The following is a 13635-nucleotide window of genomic DNA, read 5'->3' as shown; positions in this document are numbered from 1 at the left end:
TAATCAAAACAAAAGAAGTCAAGGGAATGAAGATTGCACATTGAAAGATAGGATACACTAATAAACTTTAACAACATAGGGGTATTACTGGAAGTCAGTCTTCGTGATAATTCATGAATTAAGTGAGATCCTTTCTTCTTGTTCTGCCACTAGCCAAATTGTTAGCTTGTCTAAATTATTACTGAATATATTCTGCTTCATAGTTGAACATCTTTAGTTACACAGCATTATCTTGTGGTTGACTATAACATTTCCTCTTATAATTAGATATTTTTGATATGATAGAACTACTTTAATAGTAGAAAGTACTTTTAATGAAGAAATGTTTTTAGCTATAAATGAACACTAGGCTTCATAGTTTTCTATTGAACTGTAATAATACAGTAAATGTCAAAGACTATATAAATAAAACATTAAACAGAACAGGCTTATATAGCGCTTTGTATCCAAAAGAAAAAGATGCTTTAAGAAGTGCATTGCAACGCACTCAAAACAATCTGTGCCTAGATTCATATGACTACTTCTGCAGTTGAAGTGGGATTCCAGGGGGAAAAAATTGTAGATGACTTGACAGACACGATTATGAACATGTTTTTGTCTTCAAGCAAAAAGATGCTCATTTCTAACACAAATAAAACTGCCACTGTATCATGAATTGGTGTATTTCTTATTAATAGACAATTGCATTGCATTAACATTCTGCACTGTTTCTGATTTGTTAAAAAATAAATGTTTCTCCCCCAGTACAGTTTCAGAATGGTAACCCTAGACAACAAAAGGACAAGAAATCTCTCAGAATCAAAACCCATTTCTTTCAATGCAGCACTTAGGCCAGGGGTAGGCAACCTCGGCTCTTTTATGACTCATGGACTTCAACTCCCAGAATTCCTGAGTCAGCATAGGAATTCTGGGAGTTGAAGTCCATGAGTCATAAAAGAGCCGAGGTTGCCTACCCCTGACTTAGGCAGAAAGAATGTCAGTTCCAGATACTATGCAGTATGTTTCCTTCAGGTAGTTTCCTTGAAACTATAGATTTCAGCCAGCTGTTTCTTGCCACCACTGCGTGGTGATATATTTTTATTATAGTTGCCTGAAGATATTTATTATAAATAAATTTGAGTGTCATAATCACATTATCAGGCAGCACATTTTTTGCACCTTCTCTTGAATATGACACCATTTGAAACCGTACAGATCTCACACTATAAAGAATGTATAACATTTCATAACCAAAATGAAAGAAATATAAGCCAGTATATAAGCACTGTCTTTGCATCTTGTCTGTAATGAAATTTCCTTGCAATTTCCACCTGTTGAATCTAATCTCTTCCTTTCGTAGCCCTACTCCATTTTCTTTTTGACAGCCTCTGAAATACATGAAAACAGTTTTCCTTTCTTCTTTTGATCTCTTCTCTAGATACTTACGTTTGTTATCTCAAAGCAAATATAGAGATATTAAAAAAAAACACAGCAGAATGTAACATAGCGTAAACTACTTTTATTGATCTGAGTCAGCAGGCAACTAAGTTACACACAAAGCTGCTGCTATTTACCTCTATTCAAATAAAACATTTTATGTACAAGTAAACCTTAATTTAAAGTTCTTCAATAGACTCACAACCAGACAACAGTAAATGACTCAATGCATATTATACTATTATATTATTTCATTGTATGGAATATAATGTTTTGAAAAGTAAATCCTGGCACCTAACTATTCAATTTTGTATGTGTAATCTGGAGACAGAGAGAAAATCAGTGTTTCTGCACCTGGTTATCTTATCTCGTCTTGGAAGCTAAGCAGGGAAAAGCCGGGTTATTATTTGGATGATAACTACCAGGGAATACCAAGAGTGTGGTCTAGACCAGTAATTGGTGAAATGTCCCTGAATAAGGCAGTGACACCATTCACCACTTTACTGGGAGAAAGCAGGAGTAGTAAGGAATGAATATAAATAAATGCAATTACCCATATTTTGTTTTGCAATGTGCAACTGTATTTTTTCCATATAGAAAGATGCAAAGGCATTGGCTTCCATGTTATCCCTAATATATACACCAGAGAATGGAGAAAACAAAATGCCATGTTAATTAAAGCAAGTGTGGACATTTGTAAAGAAAAATAGGCTGTGATGGACTACAGCGAAGTGACAGTTTTTCAAGAAGGAGGGAACACATTCCCAGGAAGAGGATGAGACAAAAGACAGCAGAGGGTGGAGGAAGATAATTAAGGTAGCCACTCCCTAGAATCTCCCAGGGTATATCTGTTAGGGTGAGAGTAGTAAAGGTGTAGTCTGGCAACATTCTGTCTATTGGTATGAGCATAAAAACTTGACTGGATTGTTCTGTGTCGTTCTTGGGCTGGGCTTGACAATGGTTCTTTTTTTTTCTTCCAGCAGCAGGAGTCTCAATTACTAGTAGAACTTGTCAATTGTTGTTTTGCTCTGCTGTCATGCTTCTCTTTGCTGGTGGATTGAACACACTTAGAAGTGAATCAGCTTTGACTCCCAACTATACAGTATTATAAATATAAACTTTCAGATAGTAGAGCTACGCATTTCATCACTTCAAGCTGTTTCACTTGAAAGCTGGTATTTGTATCCCAGAGTAACTCAACTAAAGTGTAGAAATAGCAATCAAGTAGGAGAGAGCACCTTCTGAAGGAAGCTGACTTCAGATGACTATAAAATTACATGAAATATTAGTTAATACTAAATCTAAGACAGCTGCACTGTATCTAGAAGGAATCAGATGTTCTATCTTGTATAAGAAAGAAAGTATGAACTATTCATAGCATCCTCTAACACTTTGCTCTTCTATTGTCACATTCTGTCAAGTCACATGACAACTGTGTAACTTGAATAATGTAAATATACAGTAGTGGCCAAAATTGTGGAAACCTTTGGTAAAAGTTTATTTTTGAGGTTTGATGGCTAATAACACCACTTTTTTGGGGAGTAGTACCATAAAATTAGGGACACGGTGGCTCAGTGGGTTAGGACGCTGAGCTTGTTGATCAGAAGGTCGGCAGTTTGGCGGGTCGAATCCCGAGTGCCGCGTAACAGAGTGAGCGCCTGTTACTCGTCCCAGCTTCTGCCAACCTAACAGTTCGAAAGCACGTAAAAATGCAAGTAGAAAAATAGGGACCACTACGGTGGGAAGGTAACAGCGTTCCGTGCGCCTTTGGCGTCTAGTCATGCCGGCCACATGACCATGGAGACGTCATCAGACAAGCGCTGGCTCTTCGGCTTTGAAACGGAGATGAGCACCGCCCCCTAGAGTCGGAATCGACTAGCACGCATGTGCGGGGGAACCTTTACCTTTACCTTTTTTACCATAAAATTATATATCAATGGAAAGATAATTTAATCAAGAATGTAATGCAACATAGTTTGTTCAATTATCTGTACTACATTCTATGAATATTTATAGCCAAATAACCAGAAAAAAGGAAGCACAACTTGCTTAGGTTGATATCAGGTAGCTTTTCTTCATCTGATTGTAGCCAATGAGCATGAGTGTTCAGAGAGCCAATCAGGTATCATCTTGTTTGGCAATGAGCCAATCAGATCACAATAGGATTCAGTTATTGATGTCATGTTATCAAGTTGGTTGGGGTTTTTTTTCCTTTTCATTTAGTGAGCTTGTAAAATGTAATAAAATTAAAGTAATGGTGCAAAGAGTTGACTGGTTGCCCAGAGAGCGATGTAAAATAGTATTATTACGTGAACAAGGCTACAGTTATAAAAAAAATTAGAAGAAAAATTGGTGGAAACTTAACTAAAAGTGGCATTTCTACTGTACACTTTCCCCAAAAGGCTTCCACAATTTTGGCCACTACTGTATAGGTATTTTATTCCTTTAAACCTAATTGCCACTCAAAGCAAATACAATTCTGTTATATAACCATACCTTCACTTTACAAAATATTTCTTTGGGATATCTAATATAAATATTTTTACAATTAGAAGCTATTAGTGATTGGAGTCATATTCTTTGTATATATAAGCAGATTGAAATTTCATACTTTGTTGAAAGTTTCATCTTTGAGAAGTTTAATAGAATAGAAATTGTTTTGAAAAGAGAATAAAGTGACAACGAAGCTTTGCTGTAATTCTTATGAGTACAAGGGACTCTTTAATCAAATTTATTTATGTCATGGTCAATGGTTTTAAGTGAAAGTTCTATTTTTTATTTAACAACCATTGCCACAACTGCATGTACAGTAGGATTGATGCTGCATTAAAACACTCCTCCTGCAGAATCTTTCTGATCATGAATCGTGAATAGGGAGTTTGCAGGAATGTTTTATAGAAAAAGTAACACAATAAAATAAGCTCAAAAATACAACAAAACCTATTAAAGAAATTTGAAATAAATGTTTATGCATTCTCTGAATGAGATTGAAATCTGATGAGCTGCTTTCATATGAAAAAAACCTTCAGGAAAATAAAATATGGACTTCCAATTAAAACACTACAGTTTCAGCAGCATCCAAATGTTACCACTAGCAACTAGCATTAAAAAGCTATCAAGGAAAAAGTCAGGTATGTCTCCATAGGGAGAAAGCTTCACTGTTACAATAGCATCATTAAGTAGGTAGTTTCTGTTTTATTCACCTGCTACATCTTTGATAAAAAAAAATATACCCAAACATCAGATACCACAGAGGTATAAGCTGCCACATGCGCACCAAAAAATAAAGCAAATTGGCATCATCAAAACTCAAAGCAGGGCAGGATTTTAGTTAGATGGGCTTGGGGAATGATGCATGCGCTTAAAACCCTTTTAGTAAAAATGGGGTAGCATTTCCAGAACTGTGGGCAGCTGAGACATTATTGTAACTACCAGTTTGGAAGTTATTGTGCTTAAAAGCAAGGTCATGTTTTACTCTTGTAGTAAATATTAAGGAGAATACAGTGTGGTGAAGTACAGTGTTAATAGCAAAGTTATTTTACATATAATTACATGTCTAATCGCTTAATACTTAAGTTGAAATAAAGATGTTCACAAATTGCTGCATAATCGGTGAATGGCTACATGGTAAACATTAACTAGTCAGCATTGCTGTAAAACATTCTACATATGCTTTTCCACATCTTGTCAAAAGTATGGAAAAAAAGGATTAAACAGAACCATCATCACATTCCATTTGTGACTGCTTTGAAAGATGCAGGTGGCAAAAGAAAATGGCAATTTTTTTTTAGAAATTTGCTCTCCGAAACTGGAAGTTTTTAAAAAAAATTATGATAGTGATTTGGTTCATGAAACTTAGTATGGATAGTTTTAGTCCTTTAAATTTAAATAAAATTATAGGACAGGACTACATAAGCATGATTAGATTAGTTAATTGATGTAAGTTTATTATTTTCTTCTCAGACATCAATCTGAAAATTTATAGTTGGGTGGTATTTCTGGAAAAGTGAAAATTTCTTTTTCAAAACACTTTGTCCTAAGAAAGCAATGGTGAACTTTCAGGGTGAATGGCCATGATCCAATTCTCTGGTTAGGACATTTCACCAGCAATTGTGGCTGGCATCTTCAGAGGCGAAGCAAGCTACTTTGTGGTGTATCTCACATGAGCAACCAAAGGCCTTTTTCATAGACCAGAGCCATGCATCCCAGAAACTCATCACTGCTTCCTTGGTGCCAGGCATTAAATCCACACCAGCACTTTCTCCTAATTTTTTCAAATGGCTTTTCACATATGTTCTTTTTCTGTGAAGCTGCCATAAATTATTAAGCCGGATATTTTAACTGCTATAGTCAAAGTATTAAAAGATGCTGACAGTCTGAATTCTGACTCTTCATAAAACTAATTCTATGGTTTTAAGTATTGGATCCATTCATTCTAGGTTAGACTTGATGATCTCCAAGGCGTCCTCCTACCCATACTTTTCATGGTGTTCTCTAGGCATTTCTGTTTGCTTCTAATTGAAACTATATGTCTTGTTTTCATGAATCAAATCTTGAAGGCCCAGTAAGTAAGTTTATTCATGATTTCTAACCTCATTGTAGCATACTTATTACCAAAAAAAAAAATTGGACTTCCTTGTGACTCATTTTTCCTGCCTATATAGTCATGCAAATTAGTATGTTGAATAATTAGCTTGCTAGGTTAGGGACAGAGAAGACTGAGTTCAAATACTTAAGCATGAAGATCATTGGGTTACTTGGTTTTTGAAATGTATATTAACCTCACCTTTGCCATAAATACCCCTGCCATCCAAACTAAGGCCATGTTCTAATTCTAACATTATCTTATTTCTCAAAAGCACTCTTTCATCCAAACCAAAGAGCAGGCTACAACAAACAATTTAAAATCAGACAGTCTTTGTTCTTCTCTTTCCTTTGCATCTTGAGGAGTTTTGTATTTAACCATTAGTTTTTTCCCTGCCATATAAATCTCTGTGTGTGTGTGTGTGTGTGTGTGTGTGTGTATTTGACATTGTTTAAAAAGTGTATCATTTTTCAAAACAGATATTGTTTCAAATAAAAACATTATTCTAGGTAACATATTCATTTTTACCACAGAAATTCTTCCAAACGATAAATGTATTTTTTTCTTCCTAAATCTTTGTTAATTTCATTCCATACCTTGACATAATTATTTTATATAATTATTTTGAAATGACATACAATTCATACAGTTCATATTTATCATAGTAATGCCACAGTATTTTACATTTTCTCAGTCTGGAACCCAGTCTTTACCACCAATTCTTTTTGCTGTTCCATTCTCATATTTTTGTCAACATCTTTGTTTTTTTCATTATTAATTTTAAAACCATTGAAACTATCATTCACAAATGTTTATATATTTTGTATGTTGGTATGTTGGTATATTTCTGTTTTAATCTTCATCCCAACTATTCTCCCATCTTGCTTTACATCTCTATAATACAATATTGTATGCTGTATTGCATTATAATAGATAATACAAATATTTTTCAAAAATTCAAAAGCCAGAATGAAGCTTTTCTTCATACAGGATGAAATAGATAATAGTTTCTTTATTCATAGATGGGCAAAATGGAGCTTTGTGGGAATAACTGAGGAAAGTGGGTTGGGATACCTGGAGATCCATATACCTATGGGATAGGCCCCAATTTTACATAAGTTGCTCCCATATTTACATCAGTATTTAATGCATGAATATTTAAGAAATGGATTCAGGAGTTATACAGTCTTGACAATGAGGTTCCCTATGGATCTGATTACCTCACCCCAGTGGTGGGATTCAAATATGTGAACAACTGGTTCTCTCTGTGGATGCCACTTCCAGAAGTCCATTCTGGGCCTGGGCAATAAAAAATTAGCTACCGGTTCTGCCGAACTGGTGCAAACCTGCTGAATCCCACTACTGCCTCACCCTTATGGAGCTTCCTTCATTTAATTTAAGTATTCTAATTTTAAATAAAAATGTATTGTAGTTTATTCTCTCTTGCAGTGGTCTTGGATTCTTACACAGTAGTTTATCTGCAAGTTCAGAATTTATTACTAAACTATAGTCACTTCTTTGCAATTAGAAAAGAACAGTATAGTTATTGTCCCATGCAGCATGTGCCCAATTGACTATGTAAGAGTTAAGCAAAGTATCTTTCTGGATACAGAGTTAGCAACAACAATTTAAATTGTAAAAGGATGAAAATGGTATGGTTTTCTCCTGAGTAATCAAGGCGATTTAGACATTATTGGACTGAGCACCATTATAATAAATTCTAGATGTTGTTTCAGGAGTAATCATTTGCACATGGTCATTAGTAGCATTGGCTGTTTCATATTCAGCCTGATGCATTCAACTGAACACACCACTTAACTTTGCTATCCAATTGATTTGGCATTAACTAAAAGTGAGATATAGCCATAATTGCTAAATTACTTTTAGACAACCTTATTATCCAGGAAGACAAACTGTTAAGTGCAACTCTGGCTCATGGTGACGTGTGATTGTTTACTGTTTCTTTTCTTCATAACTTGTCACTCTTATGCTCATTAAGTGATCATCTCTTTATTTATTTTTTCAACTTTGCATACCAGGACAATAAAGCAGATGTCCATAAAATGTACTAAATATTCTGAGTTGTGAATTGAATTGGCAAAGAATGAATTAAGAAGTTCTTATTAAGTACTACAGACATGGGCAATGTTTTGTGTAGCAGAAAGAAATGAATGGGCCAAAAGGGAGAAACAGGCCCTAGAGGCCCTAGGGGTTCCCAACCGGGGGTGCGAGACAATATTCCAGGGGATGTGAAAACTTGGGTTTTCAAAATTATAGTGTATATGCATAATTCATTGCCGTTAATTCATTATGTTGTAAGAGGTGCGAGAATATATCAGAAACGTTCTAGGGGTACGGGGTATAGAAAAGGTTGGGAGCCGCTGCCTTAGAGCCTATATTTCGGGTTTAGAACCAAGTGTTATTTGAACAGGAAGCAGTATACTATGGCTGAAGAATTATGTCAACTTCATTTTCATCTACTACAGATGGTTGCTTCCATTCATAGTATCAGTGGAAGTTATGCCCCCATATCAGTGTTTGTATGTTTTCTAGGTATTCTTAAGTATTAAAGATTATTTTTTAAAAAGCACCATGCCTAAAGATTGTTAATATTTTTAATAACACCTCACCAATGCTCAAGTCACTGGTTTTAGAGAGCAATATTATGCATGTCTTATCAGAATTAAATCATATTAATTTCCATGGCTTACTGGTATGTTTCATGTCAGTGTATAGATATAATGTCTTATATCTCTTTCTCTGGAAGGAAACTGTTCTATAGTAAATCTTTTGTGAATATAGTGTTTACTGAAACAGATTTGGATGAACAAAATTACTTTTCTTGAATATTTACACAAACTTTGTTACTGTGCTTAAAACCGATCGGTTACATTATAGCAGGGCTTTTTTTGTCATAGAACGCTCAAAACAGAGTTCCAGCACCTTTTTTGGATGGAACCTTGTAGGGTAGGCAAGGCAGGTTGTATGACATGTGAGAGTTCCGGCACCTTTTTCTTTTACAAAAAAAGCACTGCATGTATGTCTAGATTAGTAGTCCCCAACCTTTTGGGCACCAGGGACTGGTTCCATGGAGAAAGGTTCTTCCGCGGACTGGAGGTGGCGTGGTTTCAGATGCTGCCTGCATCCCATGGATGGGACTTCGCTTGTTTGTGTGGACCAGTTGCTGGCATGCCACGGACTGGTGCCAGTCCACGGACCAGGGGTTGAAGACCTCTGGTCTAGATGACAGACAAATCAGTTGAAAGCTACTTTCTCTTGCATCACTTGGTTGGACTTGCCAGATGAGGAAGAGTATAAACATGGCAATACTTAACCTTGGCTTGTGTCTTAAAACCCCATCTCAAGCTAGTAATCACTTTGTTTTTTAAAATAGTCTCTCCAATCCTTGCCTGAATCAAACAATTATTGTTCAGTTGAATTTCATACAACTTTATAAAAATTGTTGCAGTTGCTTCTTAAGTGCTGATTTCACAAAACAGCACGTTCTGTGGAACTTTCAGCTATGTAAATCAGGTCGTGAAATACTATTGTACTGGAGAAAGAAACTTCTCTAACATGGTTATACTTTGTGATTGCTGAGTAAAGCTGTGTGGGAATGGTTAGGAACTGATACCACGGTGCCTTTATGTAATTGCTGCTCAACTACAGTACATATCCTTTGTAATATTAAATAAATTATTTCAGAGATGAGCACTCTACAGCCCACAGCTGTCATGCAGATGCATCCTTGGCACTTTTGCCATCTTTTTATTGAATTTCAACAGGCTTGAAATTGACTTCCCTCAAGGAAATTGCATTTATCATGTTTTCCTTTGCAATGACTCTGCTTGATTTCATTGCTGAGTTGTCTGTGGGATCTCCAAGAATGATAATTCTGATGTATATAATCTAATGTGGCTCCAGAGATCATGCCCACTATGGATCTGACTCAACATATTGAGGGATTAACGCACACAGGAGTTAAAGAATGGGAGGCACAATGTTACAAGACTTCTCTTTTTTGAATGGGCAGTATAGTCCTGGGCAGTGTTGATAGGTTGGCTAAATCAGATCCCTGATTTTCTGGGTGTCTCAGGGATTGATACTCTCACCTTTCTATTTAATAACCTATTTAATACATAAAATTGTTAGGAGAGGTCATCCTTTACCCATCAAGTACCATCAGTATTCTAGTGATACTCAGCAGTATATTTCAATTTTTGGTCATACCAGTGATGCTGTCAAGTTCGTGGTCCAATACCTGCAGTTGTTCAGGATTAGATAAGGAGGAACAGATTCAGGGTCATTCTTAACAAGATCAATTTGGGGGGGGTCACTTTCTCTCTTTGTTTTTTTTTCCCTAAGGCCTTCATTGCTACCTTATTAGATACTAGCCTACAACTAGCTTCTTGGCTGCCAAAATTAACTATGCCAAAATTAAGATTAGCAGGGAATAATTTAGTACCAAGGCTAGTGAAGTAGTCTGCCTCTATCTTACTAAAATATATTACAATATGCAAAAGCCTTGATTGTCCAAAGACATAGAGGATGGTAAAGGTCAATACTGCTTCACTGAGCACAGCTGAGGGCAACCAAGGCATAAATTAGTTAATGACATGCAATGTAAGAATAGTAAATGCTAAAGAGAATCAATTAACAAATGCAATAGAATAGATATGCATTGTATCTGTAAAACCAAGAGAAAGGGAAGGGTAGAACAGTTCTAAATGATCTATAGAGCTAATGTATACACAAGGGAAAGGAAAGCATGGTTTAATTATGAATGAAAGGGCAAAAACATCTGTCATAAAGAATGAATTGAGGTCATCTAGTTTAGGAATCCATAGTTTGGTAATAGTGGCATGTTACATCCCAGTGAACGTGGTAATAGAACTAGGGATGGGTTTAGAGGGGAAATGTGCAATATTATCATTATTTATTTTTTCCCCTTTCCCTTTTACTTTCATTATTCAGTGTTACAAAATCAGACTCTTCTGTTTAGCAGTAAACTGTAAAGTCTATCTTCTAGCTTGGGCTATTTACTTAGGTTTATATTTTACTGAAATTTCCTCAGCCTCCAGATTCTTTTTAGAGCATGGGTGTCAAACTGCCAGCCCGCGGGCTGGTTGCATCATGCAGAAGCCACGCCCATCCCAGCTCCGGCAATGCAAAAAAAGTCATGATACGTTGCAACACATCACGTGACACTGCAAGTTTGACACATGTACTTTAGAGGCTTTCTGCATGTAAAATGTAACCTTACTTGCTTCATATTAATGGGCATGTAATGTGATGGACACAGGCTCTCCTTAAGATGTTTAATGCATGCTTTGCCTTTATGACTGAGAAAGGAAAGAAATAAAGTTGCTTCATTTCCTTGTGGATCTTCACAATCCAAATAAGATGTCTGTTTTAGAGATATGCTTGGTAATTAAAAGGCAGCGTATAAGGGAATTAAGTTTATGCTTTCAGAGGAATTCTGGCATATCTTCAATAACAAGCACAAAATTAAGATCAGGCAACTTTATTTTTATAAAGAGGGCAGCTTTAATTTAACGGTATTTTGTAGAACCTCTGATTTATTGTAAGCTCATCAGCTGGAATCTCATGGACGAGTAATGACTGTCAAGAACAACTTACAAAAAGCCTCTAATATTCTAACCAACAATGTATACTAATGTGTTCCTTTCATTATTTGGCTGCCACCTTGCATTTAATACAATTATGCGTTAGCTTTTTGAAACTGAAAGACATCTAAGCTGTGACATTACATTCTGAGAGTCAAGAAATTAACAGACTCCAATAAGTAAGTTATAAAGCTATAGGTGCTTTCTCACTTTAGATGTCATGAAGTCAATTATCTAATGATTATATTGCCCTTGAAAATGCAGGTTACAGCTTCATAGTCTGCTCTTCATTCTTCCTTCACTCATTCTGCTGCTACTCATAAGATTTCTTGATCGGTCTGTTCCTGTGCATTCAACCGGCTCATTAAATATGGCTTTAAATAGTAATTGCCCAATGTTGTTGTCCATACTGCTATTAGCAACATTCTTATTTGTTGTTATTGATCAGCAATAAATACAAATACAACAAAAGCAATATAGAAAATAAAAAATAACAGGGAAATCAGAGATAAAATAACTGAAATCAATATCTTAGTGTCTCCATCTTGAATAATTTGTACAGCACACGCTGGTAGAGACTTTGCAATACTTTGATTTGAATTCAGAAACATTAAATGCTTGAATTATTAAACATGAAGCACATAAATCTTACATCCAAAATTGAATTATTACTTATGAGTTGTACAAAAATAAGCTTAAAAATAAAAGGGAAAAATGACCTGAAAGGTGAATTGACATATTTATCGACACAGATGTCCATCTACTACCTTGTACAGAGAAAAACTAAAGAAGAAATACAAACTAAATACTATAATATTACAGAAGACCGAATTCACATTAACATATTTACAAGAGAGATATCGGGAGAGTGGTGAAAGATCTGGTAAGTTGTTGGCTAATCATTTAAAGCAAAAGAAAGATAGACCAATGGTATCAGTTATGAAAAGAGGAAGGAAGGAAGGAAGGAAGGAAGGAAGGAAGGAAGGAAGGAAGGAAGGAAGGAGAGAGAAAAAGAAAGAAAGAAAGAAAGAAAGAAAGAGAAAGAAAGAAAAAGAAAGAAAGAAAGAAAGAAAGAAAGAAAGAAAGAAAGAAAGAAAGAATCATAAACTTTGTCTCCTTTCTCTCCTTGCTTCTCCTTCCCAGGGCACAGTCTTGCAAAGGTGGCTCGTGCACAGACATTTCCCAGCTACACCTCAGAACAGAGTGAGGAGCATGCGCCACGCCTGTCCCTTTCCAGCAGCTATGGATTCAGCTACAGCTCGGACCTTGTGCAATGACACACATCTGGTGTTTGAACAGAGAGACACTCCAGTGTGGAACCTACCTGCAGGCCCTGGAAGCCATTGATCTTTCCTTAGGTGTCCAGAGAAGTCTCCCACCTGATGACAGTGGAAGTAAAAGCTTGGATCACTGCTTCCTTGAGGCAGAAGTCTAAGTCTTTTATTTATTTAAATTTTATAGTTGTTTTTGTCCATGTTTTTTAAAAAGAAAAATTCCCTTGAAAATCATGGATGTATGCAGCTGATGTTTCTGCATAACCACAAACATTATGTGCTCTAAGAGGGTGGATGTCATGTTTGCAATATTAGGCTTTTGATCAACTCGGCCATCAGATCTGCTTGTCCACGACAGTGACCACTTTTATCTCCAAGGCATCAGCCTGGCTCATTCTTACATCTTACAAAACTTCGAAGGGTTTGGAAGGTTTCCTTCCAGTAATTATGCACATTTTAGTCCCATTAACCTCCATGGGATTTATGCATGTATATCTTTAGGACTAGGGCCTAAAGTTTCACTTGTGAGAAGAAGCCAGTGACTCTTAATCAGATTCTCATTATTAAAATTAATACCCTAGATAGATACTGTCAATGGGATGGCATGGTGATGCTTAGTAGCCTTTCAGAAAATAGATTGTGTTGTGTATTAAGAGGTAATTTGCCTAGAATATTTGCCACACTGAATTTTTATGCCCAGATTTGCTCTTATCTATGTGCATTCTGAACCTAA

General features: G+C 36.0%; 1 protein-coding gene across 1 annotated transcript in view; it reads left to right on the top strand.

Annotated features, from left to right (window-relative positions):
- The window catches only part of DOK6 (docking protein 6), a 211075-nt gene extending 197857 nt beyond the window's left edge, over positions 1-13218 (top strand). The window contains exon 8 of the mRNA XM_081324042.1: positions 12772-13218. Within this exon, the coding sequence (XP_081180168.1) occupies positions 12772-12905 (134 nt within the window). The 3' untranslated portion in view covers positions 12906-13218. The remainder of the gene's footprint in view (positions 1-12771) is intronic.
- Positions 13219-13635: the final 417 nt, after the last annotated feature.

Source organism: Vipera berus, assembly GCF_964194415.1.
Source record: "Vipera berus genome assembly, chromosome: 3".
NCBI lineage: Eukaryota > Metazoa > Chordata > Lepidosauria > Squamata > Viperidae > Vipera > Vipera berus.
This window is presented reverse-complemented; position numbering and strand designations above follow the sequence as displayed.